At 41.3% G+C, this 22,955-nt stretch overlaps 1 protein-coding gene across 2 annotated transcripts in view; it reads left to right on the top strand.

The window, feature by feature from the left end:
* Positions 1-17,191, top strand: part of C1QTNF7 (C1q and TNF related 7) — a 39,631-nt gene extending 22,440 nt beyond the window's left edge. For both annotated transcript variants that reach the window (XM_072132609.1, XM_072132607.1), the window contains exons 2-3: positions 13,473-13,718; positions 14,614-17,191. In XM_072132609.1, the coding sequence (XP_071988710.1) occupies positions 13,478-13,718; positions 14,614-15,242 (870 nt within the window). In that variant the 5' untranslated portion in view covers positions 13,473-13,477 and the 3' untranslated portion in view covers positions 15,243-17,191. The remainder of the gene's footprint in view (positions 1-13,472; positions 13,719-14,613) is intronic.
* Positions 17,192-22,955: the final 5,764 nt, after the last annotated feature.

Genomic DNA, 22,955 nt, shown 5'->3' with positions numbered 1-22,955 from the left:
ATGGTTGTCCTACAAATAAATATTTGATTTCTGTGTAAAGCCACACAAAACTAAACAAATTAGGAAAAATCAACTGCTCCTGTGTCTAGATTTTGCAATAGTTTATTATGGTTGTTCTTTTGTGGGTGGTGCAACATAGTAACTTCATATTTCTTTTTCTTTTTTGCATTTATATTATAAACCTTTTAAGGAAATCACTTATCAGCCCAATAGACATCTGTCTTCAGCCCTAGACGCGTCTAGTGATGTCTCCAGTGACAAAGAGAGAGACTAAACATTTGCATCTATAATAATCCACCGGCTACAGCTGTGACTACATCGTGAGTCCAATGTAAGAAAACAGCTTATCCACATTAGAAGAGGGGAAATATGCAATTACATTTTCCAAGGTGGGAAATATAAGAAGCAGAGATGTCTGGATAATACAATAAAATACAGGCAGTCCCCGGGTTACATACAAGATAGGTTCTGTAGGTTTGTTCTTAAGTTGAATTTGTATGTAAGTCAGAACTGTATACTTTATCATTGGAACCCCAGCCAAATTTTTTGGGGTCTGTGTAACAATTGGATTTTAAAAATGTTGGATTCTCATAAGAACCAGGATTAACAATAAAGCTTCATTACTGACACCTGTGATAACTGTTACAGCTGTTTATTGTAGCCCAAGGCTAAAGCACAGTAAATTGGAAACATTCAGAGGTCTGTTTGTAACTAGGGGTCGTCTGTAAGTCAGGTGTTCTTAAGTAGGGGACAGCCTGTATAGACAATTATTTAATACATCCAAACATGCAAACACTATCACCTGGCATTAGAAGAGAATATATGAGAGAGTATACTACACTTTTATTAGGATTATTATTGGGTGTTATTAGGTTTTTTATTACCGGTCTACGTGTATTATCTCTGGGTTATCATTCCTTAATTTGGCCATCATATAATTAGTGCATTTTGATAACCATATTACAGGAATGGTGCCCTAGCTTGACAATGACCAATGACCAATCTTTCCACCTGGATTGTTGTATATAATTTCTCATAAATGTGGCCATGGCGTCCCTTAGAAATGAGATAGCTGTCCTTGGATATGACCACCACCACACTCTGGCAGTAGTGGCTATACATGCGCTATAGAGTCCTGCCTGACCACCTGGATTCAGTGTTAATTACCTCATAATCACAGGACAGCTGTGTGACATGTAACTCAAACTATTTGTTTAATTATGCAATCACTCAAGCAGTTGTGGTCGCATCCAAGGACAGCTATCTCGTTTCTAAGGGACAACATAGCTACATTTATGGGAAATTATCTTAATAGCATCCAATTAAAGACATGTTTGTATGTAGCAGAGGAATTAAATTGTCAGTGCCCAGATGGGAATACCCCTTTAAGATCTGCCAGGTTAGCGGTGAAGGTTTTACTTTGCAATCACATTGACCATATTATTAAGATTTTAACTAATCATTTTGGTGAAAACTTGTAATTTTTTAAAACATTTTGCTACTTTTAATTCTAGTCTTTAATTTTCAATAGCATAACATGGTTTAGCATAAGAGTATGGAGGTTGTGGCATCGTGTTGTAAAGTCTATGTTAAAATGGCTTTTGCTTTACTATATTATTTGTCACTTTCCCACTTGGTCTTATGGATCTCCTAAACGCCTTGTAATAACACAATATTTAAAGGGAGCAGTCCCAAGTTTTATTTTTTACTGTGAAAAAGGGATAACATTCTGATCAGTGGAGGTCTAAACACTAACACACCAAGCAATCATATGAATCCAGGTCCTGTTTTTATGTAATAATCCCCTAGTGATTATTACACAATAAAGATATTTTTCCCCTTACAATTGTATTGCTGTTTTAGTTCCTATAAATCAGTATAAGATTTTAGGGTGTGGGCGGGGACTCTCTAAGCAGACGCTTCATGATTCCTCTGTGCTATGAGATGCTGGGTGCTGACAATGTGATCAGATTATTATAGTTCAGGTTTATATACAGTTTTTGTTTAGCTTCTGAACATTCACTAGTATCTGAAACATAGAAAAAGAGGAATGGGACAGATTAGAATTGAGAGCCCATGAGATCCAAGATGAATATAAAACATAATGACACTCTCAGCTCTGCTAACTCACCTATAACACTCACAGAGTCAGCACTGCTATGTGCCTCCCATCCGGATAAAGATCTTATCTAGTCTGTAGCTTGCAGAGTAAGTCTTTGTACACTGCTGCTTGCTGGCAGGAAGTGCCTGTGTCTGAGCTGGTCTTGTAATGCAAGGGGAGGGGCAGGAGGCAGAGAACGCTGCAGTGTGCAGACAAGAGAAGCTCCTCATGAGAAGAATCCGACCATAGTCAGAAGATTTACAGTCGTATCCAGGGGCAACCAAAATTGTAAACACAAGGACTGATAGACACAAGTTGGAATTACATCTGTGAAATGCTGTATTTTTATTAATAACAGTGAATTAGAGAATATGTTATTTTCTTATCCTGAGTATATTTAAGAATCTTCATGGGAATACCCCTTTAAGGAAAAAGCCTTTAAAAAAGTCTAAAATATAAAAAACAAGGCAAATGTAAAATTGTATCCAAATTCCAACACAGACTCAGCCGCTAAGACCCTCACTAGGGTCAGCGGATTAACATCACATGAATTACAGTCATCCAGGTGCTGACAGCAATGGGAGGCCAGAAACAAGAATTCTTTTACCACTGATCCACGTGTCAGACATGTATTATAACTGATCCACCCCGGAGTCTAGAGGAGTTTGGAGCTGGAGAGCAGGTCTAAGATCCCACCAACTCGTCAGAAACAACTCTAGGAAAGGCAAGTTCTTTTGGGATTTCTTTCATGTATTTTTATTTTACTTCTCTTGGTAATCTTATACAGGGAACATATGGTGTGATATATTTAGTGTATTTTAAACTTTATAGTGCTTATTGGTACAAGTGGACTATGTTATGGCATGGAAGACTGGAACATGGTATAGAGTGAGTTTAGAAAACATTCAATGTCTGCATCCCTGGTGGCCCGCAAGTATCATGGTTAATGTCTCCATCCCTGGTGGTCTAGGCCAGTGACAAAATTAATGGGGCAAATTTACTTACCCGATCCTGACGCAATCCCTGTTCGGACGGTCCGACGAAGATGAAGTCCAGCGCGATTCACGTAGCTTGTGCGCCCGAGTTCCTTGCTTCCCGTCGAGGTCTGCCAGAGTTCACCTTCTTCTTCCCGGTGCTTGTAAGTGCGTGTCTTGCGACACAATTGGAAATGTTAAACCCCGCACGTAGTCCGAATCCGTCGGGTTGTCCGACGGCCCGCCTAACCCCCCCCCCCCCGATTTGTGTCACGTGCAAGCCGGGGCCGATGCGCCAAAATCCCATTGCATGCGCCAAAATCCCTTGCGTTGCGTTGCAAAATGGAAATCATCGGGCAACACGACAAAAATGCGCTCTGCGGACCGTTGGTAAATGAGCCCCAATATCTGCATCCCTGCTGGTCTATGGAAGAGAAGGGTCCAGGATCGTTTAGAGTATCGGATGACCCTCCACTGTAGCAGAAAAACTAAAAAGAAAAAACACTCCATCAGCTCAACCAATCACTTGGGTGAACTAAAGGGGGGTTTACTATGCTTGCTCCACCAGTTTTCTGGTGGAGAAGACATGTATGTAGCCACATTTCCATCACTTTGAGTGGATAGCGATCCTGCTTGCCACTTTGGCTGTGACAGCAAATGGACAGACAGGAACAACCAGGCCCCCAATATGTACTATAGTCTCTGCTGGTATTTAGCGGAGACCTATCATCTCTGCCAGGTTCAAAACACCAGACTTAAAGAGAACCCGTCATGCAAAATAACCCCCTAAACTAAATATATTTTCATAAACTGCCATTAGAGAGCATTGCCTCTATCCCTTCATTGTCAATCTACAAGCCTGTAAACCTAAGCAATGAGGTCCTAAAGCTGTATGCAAATGACCTGTGAAATGTCCAATGAAGCATTAGCATATTCAAGCTGTCCACTCTATTCATGAGTGGGAGGTACAGCCACACCCCCAGTGCATGACTGACAGCCTGTATAATGATGTGAGGCTGTATAATGATGTGCTTCCTGGTGCTGGTGGCCACGCCCCCTGCAGCCTGTGTGTGCATGTGTGTGTGTATAGAAGAGATACAACAGCTCCAGACAGCCATGTTACAGCAGAACATGTCAGATTCATGTGTAGTTGATGTCACATGTGTATTAGGAGGATGCAGCATGTCAGCAGATGCAGCACACACACTAGCCATGCTTTACTATACATTACACACAGACATGAGCAGGGGGAGGAGAGGGGAGGGGTAACAGGGGTGACAGCACTGCCTCTGACCATGTGACCAGCCTCATTTACATAATAAAGAAAAGATGATTTTACAATGAATAATGTATGAAATAACTAGATAAAGGCTGGGATGGGATCCTTGTGAGCTGCTCCAACAGGTAGAGGTGACAGGACAAGTGACACAGACCTGATGACAGGTGTCCTTTAATATATCCGAACATATTATACAATGTGTTAAGCGATTGTTCCTACATTATGACTTATCAGCAGAGCCACAATGGAGCTACAGCAGGAGAGGTTGATGATGGCACCATTCATGCAGGGAGCACCCCATTTTTTGTTTCAGGTTTTCTTTTTTTGAAAGAATCCTTTTTGCTTTGACAGTGACTTATGTCTTTTATACAATTTTATTTTTCTTGACTTTCTAAGTATAACTTTTGTCAACTGTTCAAAAATTTAGATTTTGGCAAAATAGAAGTAGAAGTGCTGTTTCCTATCGGGGAGTGTGTTCTTAATACTGGATATAGTCTTCGAGAATTATTGGCTGTTGATGCAGCTCTTACCGGATTTAGGTCTTTTATTTTGTTTTGGTTTGTGCTTAACAGATTTCGGACTCTTCTGTATTCACTTTGGCAGACAGCGAGTAACATGAGCAGATAGAGTGTACTATGTTCTCATACTTTATTGGTGATGTAAAAAAGGTGGTCACCTAGTTTACAAAACTATTTCTCAATTATCCTTTAAGAGTTAATATAGGGGGAGTCAATTATCAAAGACTATGAGGCTTGTCTTTATGTGTTACGCCTATTGATTTTGAATATAAAGAGTGTAATTCTTTACTCCTCCAGCAGAGGCACTGTAGGGAAATGAAATGCTTGATACCAGATTCTACAGAGATAACATACCTAGGGTTCTATACTACATCACTACCCCTAATTCATTTTCTGGTGAACCTTTAACCTTTTTAGTTATTATGTGAAAATAACATCATTAGAGATGAGCGGGTTCGGGTTTCGGGTTTACGCCCCTAGCAACTAGTCATGGCTATAATGTGTCCCTCTGGCCAATAATAGCCATGGCTAGTTGTTAGGGATGGCAATTTGATGTATTGCCTGTTCGGCCGTCAGTCTGGCAATACATCCGGGTCACGTGGCTGAATTTTAACCGAAACGTCCGGTCCGCTTAACTCTCGTCATCATGTAATGTAATGAGATGGCTGTCATGCGGTCTGAAAACTTTTGTGCCAATATATGGTCCCATTAGACTTGAAAGGCTACAAATCTACTTACTGGTACATATATGTGATGAAACAAGTATTGGGTCATTGTGAAGTACACACAGAAGCCATCCTCGGTGGTGTATCCCAGAACACCAGGTACCTCCCAATTCACAGAATGTTCTGTCTTGCAAAATTTATAATTTATTTTTGAAAATAATGGGGAGTAATCCAGGGAAGACAGATCATTGGCTTTTGCATATTTCTAATTAGCCAAGACAAATATCCCATCCAAATTCTGATAACAAGACATTGTGGGGGTCATTTATTAAGGGCCCGATTCGCGTTTTCCCGACGTGTTACCCGAATATTTCCGTTTTGCGCCGCTTGTACTTAAATTGCCCCGGGATTTTGGCGCACGCGATCGGATTGTGGCGCATCGGCGCTGGCATGCGCGCGACGGAAATCGGGGGGCGTGGCCGAACGAAAACCCGACGTATTCGGAAAAACCGCCGCATTTAAAAACCGAAAATGTGTCGCATAAGGACCGCTTACCTTCACCTGGTCCAGCTCGGTGCATTCCGGCGCGATGAGTTTACTTTCAGCGCAGCAGCGCCACCTGGTGGACGGCGGAAGAACTACCTTATTAAATCCCGGCCGGACCCGAATCCAGAGCGGAGAAGCCGCCGCTGGAACGCGAATGGACCGGGTAAGTAAATTTGCCCCAGTGTGTCCAGTTCTGGCACAAGTGCTTTAGATCGGTTCTCCTGTTTTCAACAAAAGCTAATCAAACGGGGGTAAATTGAGGTAATCTAACTTCCATTTTTGGAAAAGTTGGATAAAATACGACCACATACGTTGATAGTGTTCAGGCTTCTGCAGTTTATCTATATTCATTACCTTAAGTCATTGAAGATATCCAGTGATGGCCTGGATCAATTCCAATTTTTTCCAAAGAACCTAAAGTAGTCCTAAAAAAACCTTTTTTTCCTGGTGAGACCACCTGCCCAAAACACATACCAAAAAGTCATGGTATTTTAACATCAAAACAATGAAGAGTTTGTATATATTTCCCAAACCTTTGTATAGACATCTCCTTACACATTGTAAGTTGCGCTTAATTTCTTTATTGTATACAAGCTAAGGAGTATAATGTCCCCCCCCCCCCCGTTTTCCGAGAATGAGGATCTGTCGTTCCCCCAAATTAATACAAATGCTGCTTGCTGCTCTATTCTCTGACCTTGACTTGCCATTCCATCCATTTGGAGTACAACAGTCCCCTTGTGAATTCTTGGAGGACCCAACATTGAGAACTCCACCGATCAGCAAGTCTTTTTGGACTGGACAACCCCCCCCAGGAATCAAAAACATAATCATTTTTAAAAATTCCCCTTCTGCTGGGGATCCATGGAGAAATAATCAAAATTTCCATAAGATGTTTTCAAATCTTACGGAACTCCAATAAAACACAGTTCACATTGTTTATGATTATGATATATTTATTATAGTGCCAGAGGAGTTGTCTCCTGTTAGACTTTTGGGTCACAACATTGGCCCACCGGAGGATATTCTGCTACTGCTGGCTCAATTAACTCATAAACCTAAGTGTGAGCCAAACCGAATAGACCTTAACCTGATAGAATGTTAAGTGTATAAGACATTTGTATACATCATTAATAAAAAAAGAAAACAGATGTTTCCGTTCTGCTCTGAGGAGACCACAACTGCTGCAAATTATTGGTACAAATATTCCGTCCATGACTACCTCATATCTCAAAGGCAACTTACATTATCAATGAGCTCACTCGTATAATTATTCCCCTGTACCCCAGTTCTTTTCAACTTGGATACTATTCATTTGTTATGTTACATTACGGAATGACTTCGCTCATACTCCAGAGATGACTTGTGCAAGACGCCGAATTCGTCATCATTATTGTTGACATTGACTATTTTTTTTATCATTATAACTGTGAAGAACATAAGAACCTTCACTTCCTTTTCTTGCTTTACCATTTTTATGTAATATAACTTTGCATATGAATCATAGAGGTTCACTAAAATCAGGGTTGTGTATCACAGTATATCCCTGACAAATCTACTATGTCTTTTACCTCCACAATTAATCTTCTAGGTTCTATACTCTCTGCTGAATGGTTGGATATATTAGGTAGTCTAGAATTTTATAGCTTGATTAATTATAAAAGTATAGTTGATGGCAGCCACCATTAGGGGGAGCTATTTCACAGTTAGGTCTACATAATGGTGGCTGCAATTAGAATGTAACTACAGATATAGCTGCACTTCATGTTGTCCTGACTGTACTAAAACAAGCATCTGTAAGTAAATGAAATGTTCTAAATCCTATTATATTTTATTAATAAAGTAACAATTAGTTGTATATGTTGCTGGACAGTTAGATATTGTATGTATGACTTCTATTCTCAAGTCTATCCTCGCATCGGTTTTTGTAAAATTCAGGTCAAATGAATAGTGGATGCAATAGGAGGTAATTATTAAAATCACATTCTTCCGTACATTGATTTTTAAGGAAAATTGAAAAAACTAATGGAAAAACTTCTATCTTTCTAGACAGCTCAGATCCACAATACCATCAAAGGTTGAGGAATAGAAAATTGTAAGGAAGGAACGTTATTTCCATCTATTGCCGTTACTGGGACAGTGACCGGCACAATGATATGTTAGATGACAACTTTTGTCATCAGTCAAATTAGTTTTTTTTAACCGCTTGGCATCAATTTCACATCTGGAGGAACAACAATCTCCTATAAAGGATGACGCCATGATGTTCCTATATAGTGGGGTCCCTGGAAATCAGCAAAGGTCAATGATTAAAGGGAACCTGCCATTCAAATTAACTCTCCCAAAATGAATACTTAATTAAGAACTATAATAAGCATTGACCTTATCCCTAAATGGTTCCTTTCCATGACTGCAATGATAAAAAAAATCAGTTTGTAAAGTTATATGTAACTCACCTGATGTTAGTCTAATCACAGTTAGTGAGTGCTGCATACATGTTACCATAGTACTTTATACAATAATATTTTATTTATCTCATAGTACATAGTGCCAATAGTGAACAATATTTATTTTTTCCGGCATTGCTCTGGCTCCCTGAGCTGATTGACAGGTGATCCTGCTACCAATAGCTGCCATTATGGAACTAGTATTCAGGGACCATCTGCTAATATTCAACTACAAACATATACAGCGTCCTTTACTTTCCCCTGCGGGGGCTGTAGGAAATTCTACATAGTGCTTTGCTGGAATTATGAGACAGAGAGAGAGAGAGACAGACACGTGTTGTGTATGGCACAGCTCTGCTACATCATTAATCACTGCCTCAAGAAGGTATAGGGTAAAAGAGACCGGCCTATATGAAGAGAAAACATCCTCATGCTGCCCACAGGAATCTTCTTCAGAGAGTCACACTTATCTCTCATTCATGAGTGGGCTGGGTTATCAGCGCCAGCATCACAGAGGAGACGGTCTATACAGACTGTATACTGCAGCTCTCCGCCTCCATTACTGGAACAGAAGGATGGGGCTCTAATCCCATGTATAGAGACATCAATGGAACATGTATAAAGACTTGGGAGGTTTCTGGTGCCAAATCCTCTTTACCACTTGTAATGCTAGACCATAGGCCTGGAATTATGTCTTTCTGGTTCACATAAGGAGGATCAGGAGGTAACTAAAGGTGGAGAGGTGCCTAAACATGTTGCTTTGGCTCCTCAGACACTCCTTTTGCTGAGAGGTTGGAGGAACAGAAGTTCTTCAACCAGGCACCTCCACCAATCCTTCAGTGAGTAGTCGCTCCTGTCCCTTACTTCCATAGCAACCCCCTTCTGGGTCCAATTAGAAATGAACATGTAGTCTACTGGTTCCTTGAACAAATAAGGGGATCACTGGGTTAGACTATATGGTAGGTACTACACTTCCTGTGCGTCTCCCTTACCACAGGAAACACTAGGATCGGTGGGTTGGAAAAGTGGCCTGCCTCATCCAGTGATTAGCATTAGATGCATACTCACCTAGTATTTCATGGTTGTCACAAGATTCCGAGGTGAAGCCGGAACAGTGGGAAACTGTAAAATAACCGGTTATTATACTGTCCCCATGCCAACCACCTCAACCTCATAGTATACTGTGGTAGGATTACAGGCTTCTCGAAGGAATCTCATGCAAACATGGTGAAAACCATGGAGATGTTTCCCTTGATTGTGTTGAAACCCTTGGACACAGGTCATATAAAAACTGTTAACCTATGAGCCATCGTGCTGCTCCTTTAATGTAAAATGCAGGATCATTCACATCTCCATGAGACGTCTCCATTGCAGCTTGACTTCCATATTGAATCTTGGCAACTCTCTAACGACGTCTCACTTCCTTTCTTTCCAAGATTCTGTTTATTTGTTCTGTTGATTGTTTTGGTTCATTCAGTTTTTGAGTCATTTGTATATCGCAATTTCTGTTCCAGTAACGCACATCAACTTTGAGAAATATGAGGGGGGGGGCATTGGTTGCCATCCATTTGGTGACCAGATCTTCCTGTTGAAGTGGTGTTCCCCTCGAGCAATTTTCTGATGTCTGCTCAAAGAGTGATGAGATCAATAGCGATGCCTCGCTGGTCTTTGCTGTGTACAACATCCTCATGCTCTTCTATTACTTGTAACACAGATGGTAAATTATATCGCTGGAATACGCCCAAGAATCCCATGGAGACATTGCATAATCTCATTGTGTGGGAAATATTATATCCATAGCAAAACTCAGCTGAAAGGCCATTCTAATGAAACCTTTAGCAGTTAATCATGCATGTAGTGCCCTGGATCAGAGCATTGAACCTTGGAAATTTGTGGACATTTGAATATTTTTCCTATACAAAGTCAGCACTTCTTACTTTTAAAGCATTAATGAAGGGTTAATGAACATTGAGAGATATTTCTGAATGTATCTGTACCTAAAGAGAAGCTAGTAATTTTGCACGGCTATAGATGAAGTTGTTTTGAAGAGAGAAAAACAGACTACTTTACCAGAGAATCAGACATCCTGACCTTTAGAGTGACAGGTGCTGTCTGGGAAGTTGTTTATCACTTTAGAAACTTTTTGCTGTAGAATATTATGGGGACTCAATGTAAGTTTATAGGAGAATGTTAGCACGTAGCCGACTGCAGTGGGCCATGACAGGCAGGGCTGGGAGGAAAGGAAAATGATGGGAGGAGTAGTAAATGGGGGGTGGAACATTAGTGTTAGAAGATAGGTGGTTTTGAATTGGGGGGAGGAGATAGTGAGGGGTTGAAATAGGGGGCTCAGCTATCTTCTTGGCTCTAAAAAAATTGTCCTTTCCTTTTTCCCATTTTCCCCGAGTCAGCCATTGCCTGGGTCATGAATTGTCATGGTTTATTCTATAATAGAGGCTATATGAATAGAACAATCCCAGTCCCTAGTGTCTTGTAGTTAGGGAATAGAGCTTGGAGGAGACGACTGCCAGTCTACCTGAGCAACCACAAGAAGAAGCTGAGATGGGGCTACTCTGCCATTGACCCTGGGCTCCTAGCATTTGGCCACAGTTTTAGCCTTGGACAGCTAGTTCTTACCTTTCCTCAGTGTGGACCCCTTTTTCTGTAAGGTAGGTAAACCCTTTGATTTGCTTGTATTGCTTTGTACCTGAATTTCTTAAGTAAATAAGGAAACTGTTCACAGCAGACCCTCACTCTCTGGACACAGCGCCGATAAAAAACTGTTAACCTATGAGCCACCATTCTGCACCTTTAATGTAAAATGCAGGATCATTCACATCTCCATGAGATGTCTCCATTGCAGCTTGACTTCCATATTGAGTCTTGGCAACTCTCTAACGACGTGTCACTTCCTTTCTTTCCAAGATTCTGTTTATTTGTTCTGTTGATTGTTTTCGTTCAATCAGTTTTTGAGTCATTTGTATATCGCAATTTCTGTTCCAGTAACACACATGAACCATGAGTAATATGAGGGGGGTGTCAATGGTTTCCATCCAATTGGCATCAAGCCGTCCATCTCTTCTTAGAAGACTAAAACTGTGGCCAAATGCTAGGAGCCCAGGGTCAATGGCAGAGTAGCCCCATCTCAGCTTCTTCTTGTGGTTGATCAGGTAGACTGGAAGGTTTCAGTAGGCCCCATGGTGACAAAGCCTCAGTGGGCCTCTTTGCAGTGAACTCACATGGTAGCATTCAAAATTCAGTACAGTCTCCTGTTCCCTAAAATATTCCCTTGTTTATCATCCCAAATAGCCCCCTCATGGTTATTTCATATAAGCCCCCTGACCTCCATGGATTCCTCATTTAAAGTCTTATGTGGGCCCTCCAGCAGCTCTGGGCCCTGACACTTGCCCAGGTATCAGGGTGCCAACCCTGCCTATAGCACATATAAACTGGATGGCCACCGTCAGGTGCAAACACCCAATTCCTACTCCTTCACAGACTTACGAACCTGAACATGCACATTGATGTCAAAGTGCAGAGATAATACACATAATAATGTCACACTACAGAAATAATATACACTGTGATGTCACGGTACAGGGATAATACACAGTGATGTCACAGTACAGGGATAACACACACAGTGATGTCACAGTACATGGATAATACACACAGTGATGTCACAGTACAGGGATAATACACACAGTGATGTCACAGTACAGGGATAATACACACAGTGATGTCACAGTACAAACATAATACACACAGTGATGTCACAGTACAGGGATGATACACACAGTGATGTCACAGTACAGTGATAATACACACAGTGATGTCACAGTACAGGGATAATACACACAGTGATGTCACAGTACAGTGATAATACACACAGTGATGTCACAGTACAGGGATAATACACACAGTAATGTCACAGTACAGTGATAATACACACAGTGATGTCACAGTACAGGAATAATACACACAGTAATGTCACAGTACAGTGATAATACACACAGTGATGTCACAGTACAGGGATAATATACACAGTGATGTCACAGTACAGGGATAATACGCACAGTGATGTCACAGTACAGGGATGATACACACAGTGATGTTACAGTACAGGGATGATACACACAGTGATGTGACAGTACAGGGATAATACACACAGTGATGTCACAGTACAGTGATAATACACACAGTGATGTCACAAAACAGGGATAATACACACAGTGATGTCACAGTACAGTGATAATACACACAGTGATGTCACAGTACAGGGATAATACACACAGTAATGTCACAGTACAGTGATAATACACACAGTGATGTCACAGTACAGGAATAATACACACAGTAATGTCACAGTACAGTGATAATGCACACAGTGATGTCACAGTACAGGGATAATATACACAGTGATGTAACAGTACAGGGATGATGCACACAGTGATGTCACAGTACAGTGATAATACACACAGTGATGTCACAGTACAGGGATAATACACACAGTGATGTCACAGTACAGGGATAATACACACAGTGATGTCACAGTACAGGGATGATGCACACAGTGATGTCACAGTACAGGGATAATACACACAGTGATGTCACAGTACAGGGATGATGCACACAGTGATGTCACAGTACAGTGATAATACACACAGTGATGTCAAAGTAAAGGGATATTATACACAGTAATTTCACAGTACAAGGACAATAAAAAAAAGAGCAAAGTCACAGTCCTGGAACAATACACACACAGTGATATACAGTACAGGTATAATTCATACTCTGTTACTGGCACCTTGAGAACACCCTGCCATGGAAATCTCATCCCTGATTCCTTGTTTTAGACCTTTTGACTTCATGATTCCAATGTTATACCATTGTTTTGATACAATGTAAAACTCTTTCCGTAATAATCCATGATCTTCTTTCCTTGCAGGGTTGATGATGATTACTTTGCTATACGTTACAAGCTTTGCACTCTGTGTCAGTGGGCAGTCGCCAAGCTATAGACTTAAGGGAGAACACCAGAATACACGATACGTCTGCAGTATCCCAGGACCACCAGGACCCCCAGGATCCCCCGGGGCCAACGGATTAGTGGGGCCGCATGGACGCATTGGTCTTCCTGGAAGAGATGGGAGAGACGGTAGAAAAGGTGAAAAGGGTGACAAAGGCACGGCAGGTAATGAACACTACTACACCCATCATCTCATATGTAATATAACTACATTGTAATACATAGGACTAATGCTGCTCATAATCCACTAACTGCACTAACCTTCCAGTGAGTAGGGATATTACCAGGAAGATGAGAGGAGATGTGCTTGGTTAGACTCTCTTCAATTTTGTATAACCACTTACTCAGGGGCAGGGGCTGCATTGTATTCATGGAAGAAATCTTACACCTCATTATACCAGAGTGTTCCAAGTCCAGCTGCAATCCTGGAGTATACATACATTTGTTTTTACAGTCCTGCTTCACCTAACAACACCAAAAAGATAATCTTATTACACAGATCTCCAGTGCCAACTTTGCTACACATTAACGTCCCAAAACATTTGGGAGCATGGAAGCACTTGAGAAAGGGGTAGTACACCCCGGAACTTTTTAGAACAATAAAAATTTAAAAATGCCTAATCCATCTATCTGAGTGCGCCATTCAGTACGCTCAAATACTTCTCTTCACAATTCACATATCTTGTCTGGTGTGGCGACTGAACATAGATGACCACTCTCCTGGGGGTGGCACCGGAAGAAATATACCAATGCACTAAATAGTGTTGTGCCTGTATACCATACCGTGAATCGGTGAGCACATTTTCACCCTCTTCTCCGATAAATATATTCCATACGGTTTCACTCTATTAGATCTTCCCCTCGACCTTCTTTTCCTCCGATAATGAGGAGGCCTGAATATTTATTGCATCATTGCCATTTCCACTGAACATTTTATCTAATTTTAACAATTTTGTAATCTGGAAGGTTGACAACCAGATCATAGATAGGACTTCCGTGTGTGTTCTTGAGTTCTTATACCATTTTTATGACATTAACATTATTAATGTTTCACCTAAAGGTTTACGAGGGAAGACGGGTCCACATGGACCTATTGGTGAAAAAGGAGATCAAGGAGAAACTGGGAAAAAGGGACCAACTGGAACCCCGGGAGACAAGGGAGAAATTGGACCTGATGGACCATTGGGACCTAAAGGTGATTCAGGGACAAGAGGAGATCCAGGAGAAGCAGGAGTGTGCAAGTGTGGTGATATAGTTCTCAGGTCAGCTTTCTCGGTTGGGATCACCACCAGTTTCCCTCAGGAGAGACTTCCAATTCTATTTAATAAAATTCTCTTTAACGAAGGAGAACACTACAACCCATCCACAGGGAAGTTTATTTGTGCCATTCCTGGAATTTATTACTTCTCTTATGACATCACTCTTGCAGACAAGCACCTGGCCATCAGCCTGGTACATAACGGAGAATATAAAATAAAGACATTTGATGCCAACACAGGAAATCATGATGTTGCCTCAGGTTCTACCCTCCTCTACCTGAAGCCAGAAGATGAAGTCTGGCTGGAGATATTCTACAATGATCAAAATGGTCTGTTCTCCGATCCGAGTTGGGCAGATAGTTTGTTCTCTGGGTTTCTTTTATATGCAGATACGGATTATCTGAATTCTTTGACTGATGATTATTTTTAGTACATGGCTCCAGTTCTCCTGAAGAGGCTCGAGCTTATGTTCTATCAACATCATGACGCATCATATTATGGTTTTGCAGAAAGATAATGGGGCAGATTTACTTACCCAGTCTGTTCGCGATCCAGCGGCGCGTTCTCTGCGCTGGATTCATCAAGGCAGTTCCTCCGACGTCCACCAGGTGGCGCTGCTGCGCTAAAGTTCCCTGAAATGCACTGAAGTTCACAATCCTATCCTGGATGATGGTGAGTGCAAGCTCCGCGACACAATTTCCTTTTTTAAATGCGGCAGTTTTTCCGAATCCGTCGGGTTTTCGTTCGGCCCCGCCCCCCGATTTCCGTTGCATGCATGCCGGTGCCGATGCACCACAATCCGATTGCGTGTGCCAAAATCCCGGGGCAATTCAGGTACAATCGGCGCAAATCGGAAATATTCGAGTAACACGTTGAGAAAACGCGAATCGGGCCCTTAGTAAATGACCCCTTATGTCTTTGGGCAAGAGGGAAGGAGGGCTTGGATCTGCTTGCAGTCATCAGGTGACCAATAGTCTCTCTTTGTTATTTTGAGACATAGGAAATTCCCACTTAGGCGATCATTGGTTTATAACTGTTGGGGCCAGTGATTGGGTGAATAGTAACTTCCTGTGTGGAACTCTACTTCCTGGTTCCTCCCAGAGGAACTTAAAATTAGAGGATGCCTGGGAACCTGGCATTTAGGGCATTTTTAATAACATGTTCAGATATTTAATAAAAGGATGAAGTTATTAGTTGTCTGTCAACGGACAAAAGAAAAAATATAAATAGCCACTTGGATTTTTTTTTTTTTTTAGAACTTGTACTAACTTTTCTTAAATGCAAACAAATAAAGATAATGTATTATTGAATATTTTATTTGAAACAAAATAATCATATTTATTTTGCAAAATGTTACCCTTATTGTAAAGCTAAAGGGCTATTTCCATTCCATTTCCCACACTATGGGTGTTTCAGAATGAACACAAACAGAACTGTTCAGGGGCATAACTAGGAGAGGCAGGGCCCCATAGCAGTCTACTAGATGGGGCCCCCATTGCCACTTGGAAAATATACATATTTCTATACTCACACATACCAGTTACAATCAAACATTTATACACTCATGCGGACACATATATGTTATGTACATATTATGCTGTACAATGTGCAGCATATTATGTATATAAAGGTGCACATCCTCCACTCCACAGTGTGTCAGGTCAGATGATGGGACCCCCTGGCACTACGGACCCCATAGCAGCTGTTATAGCTGCTACCACTGTAGTTACTCCCCTTCAACTGTTCATAAACTTTAATGTAACCACGGACATCATATTTACAGCCATCACTTTCACTATATGCCATCTTGGCTTGTCAAACTGTTTCACATTTTCTCCTGTTTGTCGACATTGGGAATCTTGGAGATGGAATTTCAACCTATATGTATTCATATGCTTTTTTCATAAATGTCTTAAGGGAGTCTACCACCATGTGTTAAAATCGGTTGGCAGCATAAAATTCACTACAATTTTGTACAAACATTTATTTCTTTCCACTATGTATTTTCTGAGATATTCTCAATTTAATCAGTATGCTAATGTGACACTTGGTGCACCCAGGACATCTGCAGTACCGATAAGCATAATGATTCAAAGGTAATTTCTCAGAAATGGCAGAATTGACAGAAATAACAAAGGTATGTCGGAAATCACAGTCCATTTCTCTACAACATGCTGCAGTAGATTTTAAGGCTTTGGAAGGTCCACTCCCTTTAAACCCCTTCTATTTTCCTATGAACGTAGCTCATCCGCAAGAGGAACATATTTATTCACATGCAAAACAAAAGAAAAACAAAGTGTGTCAGCTCATCCAGTCTGTAGCTCCAAGTAGGAGGCCGCGCAACGATGGATAACCCGGTCCAATCCCGGGGACTAGTGGTAATGGCAAACAAAAATGAAGGATTCCATCAGCATCAGGCAAAAAGTATGTAAAATCAGCAAAAATGTATTGAAGAAAAAAACATAGTTAAAAGTGATCACAGGAAAGAAAAAGGAAAAAACGTGTTACCTTTTTCTTTCCTGTGATCACTTTTAACTATGTTTTTTCTTCAATACATTTTTGCTGATTTTACATACTTTTTGCCTGATGCTGATGGAATCCTTAATTTTTGTTTGCCATATTCATTCACATCTTTTTGTTACAATGGACAAATAAACATTTTTTAATCCTCACTGAATTTCAAAATCTACTCTGACATGATATATGACTGGCCAGGTGGATTGGTGCCTGATGCAATACAGGCAGTCCCCTTCTTAATACACCTGACTTACAGACGACCCCTAGTTACAGAGGGACCCCTCTGCCCACTGTGACCTCTGGTGAAGCTCTCTGCATGTTACTATAGTCCCAGACTGCAATGATCAGCTGTAAGGTGTCTGTAATGAAGCTTTATTGATAATCCTTGGTCCCATTACAGCAAAAAATTTTGAAACTCCGATTGTCACTGGGGCAAAAAATTTTGTCCGGAATTATAAAATATACAGTTTTGACTCACATATAAATTCAACTGAAGAACAAACCTATGGACTCTATCTTGTATGTAACCGGGGACTGTCTGTACATTAATTATACCATATAATTCCCAAATAGAGTTATTCCATGCTCAAAAATATTGTCATAAGGCTCATATGCACACGCTGGGCCAGGTACAAAAAATTAGGGGTTTTGGCTAAATGGCTACTATTTTATAAAAAATCATATTTACACCAGAAAGATATTCCAGAACATATGATCATTGGATTTTATAAAAAATACTGTTTGTCATCATTGGATGTTGAAATTTGGAAATAAAATAAAAAAATACCTATATATACACAAGGCAAAGTTGTGTTCACTTTCAACATATAACGAAAAATACTTCAATATATGTCTCAGCATGTGAGATGGCATTAAAGGGCACCTACCACCACAAATCTACCTACAAAGGTAGATCGGGTGGTAGGTGGATCAATGGGACGTGAGGATAGCCCTTTTAAGGGCTAATCCTCACGTCCCCGCACTTTTTTAGTAACTTTTATCAGACTTTTATGCAAATTTTGTTATGCGGCTACTGGGGCGTGGAGTAGCCGCATCTGAGGTTACACGGCGCAGCTACTCCACGCCCCGGTAGCCTCTTTTCTCCTCCTACTCACCATCTTCGGCGCGCAGCTACGAGCAGCCCTCATCCGACGATCCTGCAGTCTGCACATGCGCAGAACAGCAGGCCCATGCCTGCGCGGTCACTGCTCCGAAGCCGGGGCTGCACAGGCGCGGGCCTGTTGTTCTGCGCATGCGCAGATGGCAGGATCGTCGGACGAAGATGGTGAGTAGGAGGAGAAGAGAGGCTACCGGGGCGTGGAGTAGCCGCGCCATGTAACCTCAGATGCGGCTACTCCACACCCCAGTAGCCCCATAACAAAATTTGCATGCCAGTCTAATAAAAGTTACTAAAAAAGTGCAGGGACGTGAGGATTAGCCCTTAAAAGGGCTATCCTCATGTCCCATTGATCCACCTACCACCCGATCTACCTTTATAGGTAGATTTGTGGTGGTAGGTTCCCTTTAAACATTGGGGCGTAATTATCAGGACTTCTATGCCACAAAAGTGCTCAATATTATTTTCCCCTATGCGCCACCTCCACCTCCTCTTCCCAGCGTGAAAGGGGAACGTCCAGCAGGGAAGAGGGCCAGTGTGCTGGCTGCACTTATTTCTACGCCACATTTCTGCGCCGGAGGGGCAGCAGAGCTATCATACTCCGGCGCACAAGCGCCAGCATAAGATAAATGACCCCATTTGAACCCATCACCACTTTGAATCACCTACACAAGCAGGAGGTCCTTATGAACCTTGGATCATGGGTCCCAAATTTGGCAATCTGAATCCAACCACTGCTCTTGAGTTGAGAACTTTATTCTGCAAGTTGTTATGGGAATCTCAGCTTTTCCAGCTGACCAGAACTCCTGTAATGTTGGAGAACAATGCATTCTACATCAGATCACTGCACTGACCCTAAATGACCAGAAGAAGATATGTGCGGACATTGAGGCAGCAAAAAGAGAATGTAAAAAAAATCTGTAGCAACGTGTGTGTCTTCATTTTCTGCAGACTCTTTCAGTTGTTTGAAGATCTAGCTGCTGTGACTCTCTGCTCCCCTCCCCCTCTGCTCGAGCCTCTATATAGTCTGACACCTTAGTAGGCTTCTGACATTTTTCTAGCAAGATGTTATTCAGCAAAGATTTCAGTGAAAAGAAGATTGTGAGAGGAGTAAGGAGCATGATAAGAGTCACAGTAAGTTGATGAAGAAGTTTTCTCCGATAACAAATAACACATGCTCCCTCAGCACTGCCTCCTACGTTCCTTCACCCTCAGCACTTCCCCTCCCTGTGTGTGCCTGCTGTAATCTCACACAGAGGGAGAGGAAAATGCTCCTGAACAGTGTAACAGCCGGTGAAGCTACAGCACAGATAGGCACTGGTATCACACCCCAGAGCCCTTCTGAATACTTAGCATAATTATTAAAGTTGATTTTAAAGAGAAGGAGGCCATAGATAACAATTTTAAGAATACGGTGCCTGGATCTATCAGTGCCTCTGGGTTATCATGATGGATTTTGATGGTAGATTTCCTTTAAATGACGCTATATTTGGAACTATTTTACATATCATAACTACTACGTATGAGATTTTAACTTGATAGCATAGTTTAATTAACTACCCATTCTATGTACTGAATTAGCACATAACTAAGAATGTCAAAAATATTTTTTTTTCGCCAATTTTTTTTTTAAATACCAGTAAAGTTTAATAAAACTTTATCAAAAACTGTTAAAAATACAACATCAACCCATCACCCTTCCCCAGGTTTAGCTATAGATGCAGAGTGTGCATGTACTTCTGCAAATTGTCAGCTTCTTCTTCCATTTAAACGGTTATATTTTTGAACCATAGCGCCAAGAAACACAGTTCTGGTGTAATTTTAAAGAGAAGAATTTCTGTTTCTAGACGTCACAGAACTGGAGATATCCCATGTTAAAATTAAAGTCAGTATTGGGAGCTGTATATAAAAAAAACATGTTTCCGACTGTGATTTTGGTTCTGCGGCATCCAGAAACACAGTCCTTGTGCAATATGAAAAGGGAGATTCTCCTTTTTAAAGTGATATAAAACAACTGTGCTCCTGAGTGCCCCATTTCAGAAGATATGGTTTGACGTTTCCTACTGCCATGACACCTACATACGTGCTATTCATAAAGAGTATGTCCAATTAGGACATGTAGAGCTGTACGGCAGACATGAAGGGGTTAAAGTTTTTAAAAAGCTCATTTTACAAACTTTCCAAAGGAAGTGTAGATACGTGTAACTGCTAAACAGAAAGAACATTGGCAGGAGTTACCGAATTTATGTTATGTTAATTATGCCAAACATATTTCGGATAATGTTCCTAAAAAGAGATTAAAGTAAGCAGCAAATTCAGGCTCTCTGGGTTGAGATTTGCGACATAGAACATGTCCCCCAACAGAAAGAAGATGAGTAACAGAATTACCAAATTAATCAACCAGTTCCTTTGAATAGTTATTATACATGAACCTGAAGTCTAGTGTAGTTTGGCCCAGTATATTTACAAGTTGTATATTTCGGCGTCAGCTTTCAAATCAATGCCCCCAGATGCCCCTCTTGCCTGTGTTGTATCTGTACAGAATCCTCAGCTATTATTTTACTTTATGGTGGAGCATTCTTCTAGATGTTAAAGGGGTTTTCCCATCTGGGCATTCACATTTTATTAAATTCATTTGCCATATGTAAACATTTCTTCAATTGGAAGTTATTAAAAAAAATGTTCCTGTGTGAAGATAATTTCTCATAGACGTAGCCATGTTGTCCCTTAGAAACTAGATAGCTTCCTTGGATACGACCACCTCACATTTTGGCAGCGTTGGCCAAAAATGCACCTTTGAGCCCTTCCTGACCACCTGGACTAAGCAATCATTACCACAGGACGGCTGTGGGACATACAGTAACTCCTCAGGCATTTAATATTCAGAAACTTTTTGTTTCCTTGTGTAATCACTCCAGCAGAGGTGGCCGTATCCAAGTACACAGTCTTGTTTCTAAGGGATCATATCACTACATTTATGAGAAATTATCTTTACACAGGAACATTTTTTTTAATAACATCACATTACATGTTATCACATTAATAGCAGATTAATGACACTGAATGTGAATGCCCAGATGAGAATACCCCTTTAACCTTGTCTTCTCTTCCAGAAACCAGGAATTCATGCACCCAGTGAGCCAGGAGCCAGTCGGAGGAGACAGAGTGACACAGGAAGGGGGAGGGAGTAGGCATCTGAACCAATGATAAGACAGGAGGTGTGTCTCAGACCACCTCAGACTTCCTGTAACCACTGAAGCAGAGCTGTAGCTACAGATTGTAGCTCTCTGCCTAACCTTTCCCTGACAAATATATGTCTATAAGAGCTGCAAAAAATATTGACTTAACACTATAAAAAATTTTGTGGGAAGAGGACAAACCCTTTCAAATATGGAAGTAATTGCATCAATAGCTTATTCCTACTAACCTACCTAGAATTTGTTGCTATATGCCATACATGGGAGACTAAAATAGGAGACCCTTGTATTAAAGGGGTTTCCCACCAAGAAAGTTAGGCCCTATCCACACCTCGCTCTCATGATCTGTGGGGGTCTCATCAATGAGACCTCCACAGATCTCAAGAGCAAGGTGTCTGATCGGGTCCAGGTACCCCCATCGGATCCCTCTTTGCTCCTGGAGATGACTGGAGCAGATGGCCACGCATGATCGTTTTGCTCCATTCATCTTTATAGAGCAGAACAGTCATGCACGGCCGTCTGCTCCATACTCTTGAGGAGTGGCGAGGAATCCGATGAAGGTACCTTGGACCCCATCGGACTCCTCATTCTCGGAAACCCCTTTAAGATGTCCTCAGCATTTTGTGTGTGTTTACTTGGTTTCTGTATAACCTACAACATCACCTCGATCACAGATTCGACTGGACTTTGGACTTTTTGATCAATGAGTATTACATCCCTCCCAGTGCTATTAGTATAAGGGGGATCTAGGATATAGCGGGTATCAACTTATTTGGTTCCATTTCCTAATTAGTCATAGTTCATCCCAGTGCACAATTCCTTACTGAAAAGATAAAATAGAAAGCTACAATCCTGGCGCTGAGTGCTATATATATAACCTCTGGCTGGATTTCTAGGACCAGATCTGAGAAACAGAGATGGAAAAATTCTTGGTAGAGCAAAACCGAATCCTGCATTAAATTATCACGTAAAGCTGAAAGCAGTAAGATAGAAGCTGTGGGGACGTCACATGTCTAACAACATTCCCGAATTACAGCACTCCCAGGATGGTGCCTGTTCACATCAAGGCTTTATAATAAAGTGTGAGGATCTCCCCAAACCCCAGAAGTGTTCACAACTACACCAGAGGATCAGAACATGTGCACATGACGCTGTGATGTATAACAAGAGCCAAGGATATTCTGCGATGATAGGTCTAATGTCGATCCCATGTCTAAAAGGAAGAATAGGAATAAAAGAATCAGTATTAGTAGTGTGGGGAATCGCTCTGGCAGATGCGAGGTAGTAGTGCTGTAAGCCGGGACACATGAAG

This window comes from Engystomops pustulosus, chromosome 1 (assembly GCF_040894005.1).
Source record: "Engystomops pustulosus chromosome 1, aEngPut4.maternal, whole genome shotgun sequence".
Lineage (NCBI taxonomy): Eukaryota > Metazoa > Chordata > Amphibia > Anura > Leptodactylidae > Engystomops > Engystomops pustulosus.
This window is presented reverse-complemented; position numbering and strand designations above follow the sequence as displayed.